General features: G+C 45.2%; 1 protein-coding gene across 1 annotated transcript in view; it reads left to right on the forward strand.

Moving 5' to 3' along the window:
• Positions 1-1,372: 1,372 nt before the first annotated feature.
• Positions 1,373-10,848, forward strand: part of MYL3 (myosin, light chain 3, alkali; ventricular, skeletal, slow) — a 40,375-nt gene continuing 30,899 nt past the window's right edge. Inside the window, exon 1 of the mRNA XM_010003050.1 lies at positions 1,373-1,586. Within this exon, the coding sequence (XP_010001352.1) occupies positions 1,464-1,586 (123 nt within the window). The 5' untranslated portion in view covers positions 1,373-1,463. The remainder of the gene's footprint in view (positions 1,587-10,848) is intronic.

The raw sequence follows: 10,848 nt of genomic DNA on the forward strand, positions 1-10,848 counted from the left end.
GACATGGTTTAGCAGTGGACTTGGCAGTGCTCAGTTAACAGTTGGACTTGGTGGTCCTAAAGGGCTTTTCCAATCAAAACAGTGATATGATCCCATGATTCCCAACCATTTTCACTTGCTGAAGCCATGGTGGAGACAGCAGCTTAACAGAGGTGGTCAGTTTTGTGCATAGTATTCACGTTGCTCTCCAAAGCTGGTTGTGTGCTGCCAGGGAGGGATGTGCCAGGCTCTGGGAGCAGCTGGGTGCCATAAAGCACAAGCCTTTTCCAGCAAAGCCACCCAGGGAATAGAGGAGTGCAGAGAGGCAGGGAGTCAGGGGGGGTCAGCCTGACAGCAGTGTTACGAAAAACAGGTCTCAAAGGGGGCTGGATGGTAGATAATCAGGATTTCACAGTAAGTAAGAAAACCAGATATTTATGATTCAACTGATATTTACTTGAAATGTCAGCATGGATCCCCTTTCACATACTTTGTGATTAGGTGACTGGTTGTTTTTTCACAGGGCATGATATTTCTTTGGAGAAAAAACCTAAATTCTAGGCAATTTGGAAGTGACAGTGTGACAGAGGGTGACCTGATTTAGAAAAATGACTTAACCAAATAGAGATCTGACAGTGGTTAACTCCATTCTGCTTTGAAGGGGGTGATATTTAAATCAAAGTAAAGCTGGGATTAGAAAGGCTTCTACTGGACACCTTTATCTTAGTTATTTTAATGGGAATTTGGCATTCAAGTCCCTAAAATGGTCTGGAAAATCTCAGCCATGAGGATGTACTCACAGACAGACAGTGCTATCAGAGCCCTTGGGTGTAGATGTGTGTGTGATTCACTGCTTGCTAGATGCTTTCTGCTGCAAGCAATACTGGTACTTTATACCTTCCCAGGAGAAGACTGGTGTATGATCTGGGGCATGGATTCACCCCTGTGCCAGCTGACATGTTGATGGAGAACCTCCAATATAGGCTCATCCTCATGTCTAAATATAATTTTATGCTTGTCTATTAATGAACCCTGGCACAACAAAGGCCAGGGGTGCCATCCAGCCTGAAAGAGTGAGCTGGGAAAATAAGTGTCAGCACGGCTCTGGGGAGGAAAAATCCCATGGATAAGACCTGGATTGTAACCCAACCTTGTACACGTACAGGCATACCCAAGCACACCAAAAATGTTTGACCCAGAGCCAGCCTCAGCCCTAAAATCCCCAAACTCTCTTTCCATTTAAGTGCTAATTTGCGACGGTGCCCTGTCCCATGGCTCTAAAATAGCCCCCTAGATGTCTTGTCCTTTTATAGCAGTGGCCCTATTGTCAGCTCTGGCATGTGACAGGTCTGAGAGTGACACAATGTGTGACTTCAAGAGACTGGACAGAGATAAAGGCCTGTGGTGATTTATCCTGCAGCAGCCACCTCTTTCCTCTCTGTCTCCTTCTCTCCTTTCCTAAAGCAGCCCATCAGCAAACCAACATGGCACCAAAGAAGCCTGAACCTAAGAAGGCTGAACCTAAGAAGGAAGAACCTAAACCAGCACCTAAACCAGCAGAACCAGAACCCAAAAAAGAAGTTGAATTTAACCCAGCTTCTGTCAAAGTATGTATCTTTTGCCTTGGCATGGGAGGAAGCAGGTGGGGCTGCTGGGGCTTGGGTGGGTGGTGGTTGTGGTGGTGGAGCTCGAGATGACCTTCTCCAAAAGCAGCTCTTGGTTTGGAGCAGAAAGTGGGCAGCAAAAAGCAATTGCCACAGGCAGAATAGGACTGGGAGCAAAGTAATTGGGTGCTCTGCTAAACAGAGAGGTTCAGAGCAGAATTTTGGTTTATCTGAGGATGCTCAGATTTGTTTGTCTGATCCCCAAAGTTGCCAAGGTGTGCTGAGTGGGAAGGGTGCTGCTCCTCTGCAGGAGGGACTGCAGGTGCCAGGAAGGCTTGACTGGACTCAGGGCTGACCAGTAACTATATTGTAGGCTTGGAGTGGGCTTGATGGGTTGATTTCATTTCTCTCTACCTTCAATGCATTGCTTTGGTAGGCAACACCAGCCTGGGAATTCCTTAAAATGAAGCAGTGACACCACCTTTGGTTCTTCCAGAAAAGCCCAAGTGAATGGCAAAGGACCCATGTGCCTGGGTGTGTGTTTTGGAAGGCAGGAAGGAACTTGGGCAAAAATCCAGACTGCCTGAAAAACCTGCTACTTTCAGGTTATGCCCTAGGGTTTCCTTCAAAGGGCATGAGGCTTCTCTTACTCCTCCTTCAGAGAATTATACCTTGGAAAGACTCACTGCTGATCTCAGCAGGGTTTGGTGAGGTTTTCTCAAACGGGTAAGAACAAGATTAGGTTTTCAAGGGCATTTCAGAAATAGGTTTTGAGAGAATATGGGGTGACTAATTCTGAGCTGCCTAACTGGCATCATGTTGCCCTTTCAGTGAACCACCCCATCGATAGGGAACTGCCCATGTTGAGGAAACACTCAAGGTTTGAAAGCTGTGAAGTGAAATGATGCTGAACAGCAGGGAGCTGAGAGTGATTCTTTTAGTTCAAAAGAATTTTGTCAGAGAATAAGGAGAAAGAAATTCTATATTCTTATGGAAATGAAATGGATTATCAAAAAATGACCACTTGATTTTTAAAAACTCAAAAACCAAATAAAGATCTAAAGATCAACAGTTCTCCTGCACCACACTCATCCACAGGCAATGTCAGGGACCAATGAATGCACCTTGTGAAGCAGCTTTCCCATTGTGTTTGTGCAGTAAATACCACATGACAGATAGACATTGCAAGACATGGCAGGATTTCTTTGCAGGGCATTGTCCTTCAGGAATTGTCCTCTGGGAAAAGGCTTTGCCCTTGGGGAAGAGAAGAGGAGCTTTGCAGCATCTCACAGGTGTCTTTCTCATGGGGCACTGGGCCAGGCAGTGACTGGGTGTCAATCAGTTATATTTTATTGATTAGTTTAAAGCAGCCAGATACTTTCCTGCTTTTACAAGAAACTGGGCAAACAACAGCAGAGTCCTGGTGGGCATTAGGTTAGACATAGGTTGGACATTGGGAGAAAGTTCTTTCCTGTGAGGGTGGTGAGATGCTGGAACCAGTTGCCCAGGGAGGTTGGATGCCCCATCCCTGGAGATCTTCAAGGGCAGGTTGGATGAGACCTTGAGCAACCTGATCTAGTGGGAGGTGTCCCTGCTCATGCAGGGGGGTTGGAACTAGATGATCATTAAGGTCCCTTCCAACCCAAACCGTGCTATGACTCTATGATGATCACCTGTGTTTGTGGGGAGACGTGACACAAGATGTGACATATTGCCAAAGAGGAAACTGGCCAGAATGCCACTGCCATCCATGCCATCAGCTCCTCAGAGCTGACACCAGGGATGAATGCCTCTGGAACACTCTCTTGTTAGCTTTAATTTTTTTCCTGTTACTTTTTAAAGTAAAATTTCCCCCTCAGAGAACCACAAAACCGATGTGAGCAAGGGAACATGTTACCCTGCCCCTCAGTGTGCCCCTGAGCACACTGCAGCAGCTCTCCTGGGTGCCTGGGAAATCCCAGGCTGCTGAAACCATTTGCTTCTGAGAATGACTTCCACCGTGACCTTGGGCAAGTGGTAGGTGGTGGGACCCAGCTCCCTGCTAACATCCCTGTACTTAACATTCCTGCACTGTAAAAGGAGGAGGGGGTAATTGCAATAACTTCACTCAGAGGGCACAGATACCTTGACATTGTGGTACTATTCAGCTGGGATCCCATGACATGGTGGTATGAACTAAATCCAGCAGAAAGATGAGTTGTAATTAAAAAAAACAACAAAAAAACACCAACAAAACAAAGAACAAACAAACCCAAACCCCAGACTGGTAGTGCTCAAAAATAGTGATGCATCCTAGCACCCATCACAATTTCAAAATCATCAAATATATTTTCACCCCAGTAGGATTTAAAACTAATCTATTTCTGCATTTTTTTTCCCCAAAAATTTACTTACTCTGTAGTCTTATTCACCCAAATTCTTACTTTTTCCCTCCAGCACAATTTGCAATTATGGGCTCTTATCATGTTTATTTAAAGTGTGAAAAAATGTGTATTGAGTTCCTGAAACATAAGTCAAACCAGTACTCCTGAGACAACATCCCTTCATCTCTGCAAAGAATATCCCATTATCTACTATACACAAAACTGGCCTAGGGAAAACATTGGTAGATGCAGAGCTTGGGTCTGGGGCAATTATTTGGTTTCTTTCCAGAACTCATAGCAAAGGGAGATGATATTCTCTAGAGAAATTTTCCTGGGAATTTTTCAATTCAATGTTTTTCATCAAAAATGCAGCTGTCAACATTGAAGCTATTTGTACACGACGGGCTGGATCTGGCAAATGTACTGCTCCCTGTTGCAGCAACCTGGCTTTGGTGGAGCTCAGGCCATCTGGTAGAGATCAGAATACCTCCCTAGATCATGGTACAACGTTTGAAAAAAAATGCTTCAGTGAGTTTTGAAATTCTCCAAGTGTCTCATTTCTGCATTCCAGGGTGAAACTGGTTCTTATTTTCATGCAGAAGATAAACTCTAGTTAAATAAAGGAGAGGAAAACAGACTTGTATCAAAACAAAACGTTAAACATTTTCAAAATGCATCTTTGATGGGAATACCTCAAATTCCCAATATTTTTCTTAGGTCTTATTGCACAATTTCATGCTTGGAATGTTTTAACTTTCTTTGGAGATGTGTCTTAGGTGCTAAGAAGACTCAAAACCAGAGGGTTTTTGTGGTAGAAAAAAGACTTCTTCGGTTTTCCTGACTCTTAGAATTTACTGTTGTGATAATGGTCTAAGAACATTATTTTGCACTCCAGAATCATGTTCTGTCTTCCCATTGGTTTTCTCTTGCTTCTCCACAGTCACAATCTGTTGGGTCTCCATTGGGAGGTCAGTTAATGTGGCCTCAATGTGGGATATGGCCCCCTGAGTAAATGCAGTTACTGTAAAATGTTAACGTTGCTCACACGTATATTCCCACAGGATTTGATCCAATACTTAGAAATTTTCAAAGCAGATTGGGTGTGATTGAAAGTTGTTTGCAACTCATAGAAAAGAGGGGGGTTTGTGTGTCTCTTTTTTCTGTTAAACTTAGTTCATGAGGAAGTCTTTTTATTTTAAGGGAAAAGTTATTTCTGTAGAATGACCCCTGAACCTTTATGCTTTGAGGAACAGATTGTCCCAAAGAGATCTGGTAACATGAGGGTTGTCTTTTCCATCTATCTCATCCATTTTTGCCAGAACCACATTCCACCCTCCTGAAAACCTGATTGCAAATGATGCAAATGCAAAACAGGATTCATCTTTTTATTGTTACAGACACAGAAAGTGGGACTGGCTCCTCTAGCTTTAACCACTGGGAAGCTGATCAATGATCCTAAATAATCTATAATAATCAGGGGGAAACTTTCTAGAGGTTTGCCCCTGGCTGCAGTGATAAGCACCTTTATCAGGATGGATGCCCTTGGGAGATGCCGATCTGGTGACAAAAGGAGATGAGGCAGGTATTTGGGTGCCAACATTTCAGCAGCTAAAGTTAGCTGAGGTGACGTGTGCTCCAAGTCCAGTGAGTCCTGGGTACAGAAAGGCCACAGAGAGACAGCTGGTGTACATGAGGACCTGGAAGGGACACAGCTTACCAGAGAGAGCTGTCCTTAATCACCATATTTTCCCCAGCCATCACTTGATACTCCCATTGTAGCAGTATGCAGTCCTACAGGTGGCTGGGGAAAAAAAAACAGTCATCATTTATTTTTGAGGAGTGCTGTGATCTTGAAGCCCTGTGAAACCTGAAAAGCCCTGCAGGCTTCTGAACATCTGCAGGGATGCTAAAAAAAAAGCTTCTTCCCTTGTTGTGTGAGAAAAGATGTAAGAGCATCAGGGAGGGGAACACACAGGCATGGGGCAGCACCTGTAAAGATGAGATCTTGCTGGACTTGTCTGCTCATCTCCCAGTGAAGTGTGCTGCAGGGTGATGACAGGGTTGCAGGAAAGGATTTGTGCAAGGGGGGGAATGTGTGAGTCTCCCTGGCAGTGAGAAGCAGGGATGAGCAGAGGTCAGGGAGTCTGCAGCCCAGGGGAAGGGAAGCAAATGTCCCTCGGGGAAGATGGATTAATACTCAGAAAGAAATCCCATTTCAACCACAAATTCCCTGCTAGTTGGGATTGTCGGAGCAGTTTTTGGTGCCTTGATGGAGAATTTATGCTGGGCTGAAGTGACTGAAATGACTATTTCAGAGTGAGGTTGGACGTGGGAGAAATACATATGAGTTCCTAGTGGACAGCTCTGTGAGAAGGGCTTAGGGTGATGAAAAGGCTGGAGTTACTTTGTGGATAGAAATGGTTTTATTTGTAGGGTAAATGTGTTGCAGTAGTGTGCAAGAGAGAAATAAATGCTCTATTAAACACTTGTTTGTATTAAGGAAATTCAGTTTATGGGGGTAATGAATGAGTGTAGAAGAGAGGGTGAAGGAGCATGACAGTTCTGTGACTTTGTGCATGAGGCAGAGGATTTGTAGTCATGTTTTTGAGGAGTTTGTGTGAGCAATCAGCAGTCATGGGGTGTGTGCCCTGATTTTGTGGAGTTTTGTAGCTGTGTGAGAGGTTTTGAATGCACCTCTTATTCAGCGAGAGGAATTCAGCTACACCCCTGACTTCTGTAAGAAGAGAGGGGAGTGTGTGTGTTTGCTTGTAGAGGTGAAGGGTTTTGTAGGCAAAAAGGCTCTTTGTGAGTAAGAAAGGTGAGGTATTGGCCCACTGGAGAGAGGTTTTGAGTGTGCAAATGAAGTTATTTTATCTGGGTGTGTGAGGAAACCAGAGTATTAGCACATGAGCACACGTCTCCTCTGGCACGAGAGGCTCAGAGGGGGACAAGCTTGGAGCTGGCTGTAGGCAGGACTGTAAGGTCCTTTACCACATAAACCTGTGTAAAACATGATACAGCAGGGGTTAGATAGGAAGGGGGGATTTTCTTGCCAGAAGAAGGCATTTTCTGGGCCAAGGTTAGGACATCCCAGTGTGGGTGTGGTTTGAACCTCAGCACATTGAACAATCCCTTCCCTCTGGTGAAGAGACAACAGAACAGATGTCTTCACAGCCTTTCACCAATCTGTTTCACCCCTGCTTTACACCATGAAACCACAGATATGTCAACAGGGCACCAGATAGGTAGGTGGTGTTAGAGCCACCCAGAGCATCACAGTGCTCAGTGTGGGGACCATTGCTTTTGGCTTTTGAGTAGATCACAGGATCACAGGATCGTTCTTGTTGGAAAAGTCCTGTAAGATCATCACATCCATCCATGAACCTAAGTCTACCAAGTCCAGTGCTAAAGCATATTCCTAAGCACCCCATCTACATGTCTTTTAAACACCTTCATGGATGGAGATTAAATTAACTCCCTGGAGAGTCTGGCAGATGATGTCCTGGGACACAGTAAGGGCATCCAACCACTAAGGGCTTGTCTGATTCAAAGCAAACCCATCTGGACATCCCATGTAGTGTACACACACCATATGTAGCTTGCAAGAAGAAATCATGTTATGTTTTAGCAAGATGTGGGGTGATGCAGCTCTTTTCCCACTTTGAAACTTGCCAGGGTGTTAGATCTTATGGAGAGGTTGGCCAAGTCTTCCTTAAAAGTGATGTGGGGCCTCTTTACTCCCAGGTGTGTGCCTGAACCCCCAAGATCAGACATCAGGACAGCTGAGGCTGCCCACCACAAATGTTCAACATCCCAACACCCTCTCATCTTTCTCTCTCCAACCTATTTTTTCCCTTGGTTTCATTCCTTCCAGGTGCTCCACGTTTCCATTGTCATCACCATTATTATTGTTGGCTTAGAGTGCATCTCAGCTGAAATATTTTTAGAGAGCAATTTCCCTCCTGTGCTCACATATTTGAAGGTTTCTGAAGTGGGCAGACACCTGCCAGGCTAAACCAGGCCCATGCTGGGCCTCTTGCTCTCTCAGTGGTTTCTTCCTGAGCCTTTCAAGCACAGAGAAATTTGAGCAGTGAGTCTGGAGGAGGCCCCAGGCACGAATGATGGAAAGTTTAGTAAAGGCAAGAGACACCATTGCAAGTCAGTAGGAAATGTTTCCTTTTGGGTTTTATGGGATTTGCCTCTGACTCACAGCACTTGCCATGAACCAGTGCTCTGGCAAGGTGTGAGAACTTCTGTAAGCTTACAGTGATTTATTTTTAATGTAGCAAGTGGTAAATGCCTCTTAGGTATGTGCTCAGACATTTCAGAGACCTTGGAAAAGATCTTCAGATGCTTAGTGACAACTCCCTTCTCACCATAATAATGCTACAGACTCCTGCACTTCCAGACTAAGATTTCAGATGTTATATATTTTACATACCAGATATATTCCTTAGGATGTGATGAATAAATCTGAATGTGGAAAAAAAGTCCAGGCTGGCTTCTAGGCAGAGAACCTAGCCATCTGGCTTAGATGAGATGCTATCTCAGCCAGTTATATTGAAGAAAAAGGAGCTGCACCCTGAAGCCTTTGGGTCCAAAAGTTCAAGATAGTATCTCAAGCACAGGGGCTTAGGAAGCACTGGAGCTGAGTGCAGAGAGTCACTGGAAGTTTGAATTGCATTATTAATTTTTTTCCACAACTTATTGACACTTGACCCACTTAACTCTGGCACTAGAAAAATAATGAACCAAAGAGTCCTGACAGAAGAACCAGAAAAGAACAAAAGAGGAGAAGTTCCACTCAAACCCCAGATAACCAAGGTCTTGTGCCTTACTCAGCTGATCCCAAATGGAAATATGAGGATGAGTGAAGAAGATCAAAGGCTCCTGCATGATCTGTTAAGTTTTCATGTCACTGAGTGTTGCAAACACTTGTTTTAGAGAGTGTAAGGCTGTTTATTAATCTAATCTGGCATCCTATATGCAAATTTTGACTCAGATGAGCTCTACTGAGCCCAAAGGTGTTGGTTATTTAAAAGCATTTTGGTACCAATGACAAAGAAAGAAAGGAAACAAATAAACAAAGAAAAATAGGTGGGATTCACCTCTTGTATTTCAGGCATCTCCTAGTTAGGTATTCAAGGCTGAGTTAGTCACTTCAGGTCTCCATCTGAGTTGCTAAAGAGAAACAGGCACTTTCAGAAGTTCATTCATTTCACCTGAAGTTGAACTTCTAAGATAGATCTGATAAAGCAGGGTAGAGAAGAGGGCCCCTGAAATATAGACACACTCAAGTCATGATATGGATGCAGTGAAGGGCCCTGGCAGCTCATTTTTTGTGCCCCAGCTAAAGGGAACTGCAAATATTTGGTGCTCCCCAGTGGGACATGGCCAGGGCTGGACTGTGTCTGGGTGTAAGCCAGTAAAACTACCTGGTTTGGTGCTGTATAACTCCACTGGTTTGGATTTCTACCATTTTGAGGACTTTTCCACAGTATAGACAGGCTGCTGAATGTTAGTTCTTCCCCAAGGTCCTACTCTAAAATCCTGGAAGGACCATGGAAGAGAAGACATCACAAGGTTCTGAACCTGAGCAATCTCTACCATGCCTGAAAGAAAATCCTTCATTCTCACTATCTGGCATCTCCTTGGAGCTGGGAGGGATCCAAATTCAGTAGCCTGTGGTCCTTGCTAGGAAAAAAAACCTGACCTGAGGATTTCAGGTTATGGTGGGCAGCAGTTGCTTTGAGTGGGAGCTGGAAAAGGATCATCCTCCTGGAGGGATCACCCTCCACAGTCAGGAGAGCTGGAAGATTCTGTCAGGGCTGTCATCACAGTCCCTGTTCCCTCTCCAAAGCCTCCCTGCCTGTGAGAAGCTGCTGTATGCAGCTACCAAAGGGAGTTGGTGGCTGAGACATGTTGCCTTCCACAGAAAAATCAGGTGATGGTCAAACTTACAAATCCCCAGTAGCATTTTGCTTCAGTGCTTCTGGACAGATCCCAGAGATAAGGATGGTTAAGAAGCCACACTGCCCTAGCAGGCTTCTGAAGGCAACTCCGCTCTTTTTTATTCTCTCCTTTATTTATTATACTCCATGTCAATCTGAAAGCTCAGGATGTTCCCAGCCAAGAGGGCCTTTGTGGGGCAGCTTTTCCTAATGGAGAGAGCACCTTTCTCCCTCCTGCCCCTCCCTTCAGAGCAGCTGGCCCCAGGATGACATGGGTTTGGCAGCTTGCTTGACAGAAATGAATCAGTGCCTGAACATGTAAAGTGTATTTCAGCATCAGGAAACAACATGCAGCCTTGACCCAGTGAAATCACAGAATCACACAATTGTTTTGCTCGGAAAAGGCCTTTAAGATCATTCAGTCCAACCATTCTCCCAGGACCACCAAGGCTACCTCTAAACCATGTTCCCAAGCATCACATCTACATGTCTTTAAAATTCCTCCAGGGCTGGTGACTCCACCAGTGTCCTGGACAGCCTGGCTCGGGACCTGACAGCATTTTTAGTAAACAATTTGTTCCCCAGATCCAACCTCCACCTCCCCTGGCACAACTTGAGGCCGGTTCCTCTTGTCCCATCCCTTGTTCCTGGGGAGCAGAGCCCGACCCCCCTGGCTCCAACCTCCTCTCAGGCAGCTGCAGAGCCAGCAGGTCTCCCCTCAGCCTCCTTTGCTCCAGGCTGGACACCCCCAGCTCCCTCAGCTGCTCCTGCTCACACTTGTGCTCCAGCCCCTTCCCCAGCTCCCTTGCCCTTCCCTGGACACGCTCCAGAATTATTTTATCAGAAGGAAGGGATGTGGGTTGACTCAAGTGCCTGTGGCTTTAGCATCATGATGATCCCCAGGAGATGCAGGCCAGGATGCAGAACTGCAAAGAAACAGTAAGATGGAGA

The sequence above is a fragment of the Chaetura pelagica genome, unplaced genomic scaffold (genome assembly GCF_000747805.2).
Source record: "Chaetura pelagica isolate M959 unplaced genomic scaffold, ChaPel_1.0 scaffold87, whole genome shotgun sequence".
Taxonomy (NCBI): domain Eukaryota; kingdom Metazoa; phylum Chordata; class Aves; order Apodiformes; family Apodidae; genus Chaetura; species Chaetura pelagica.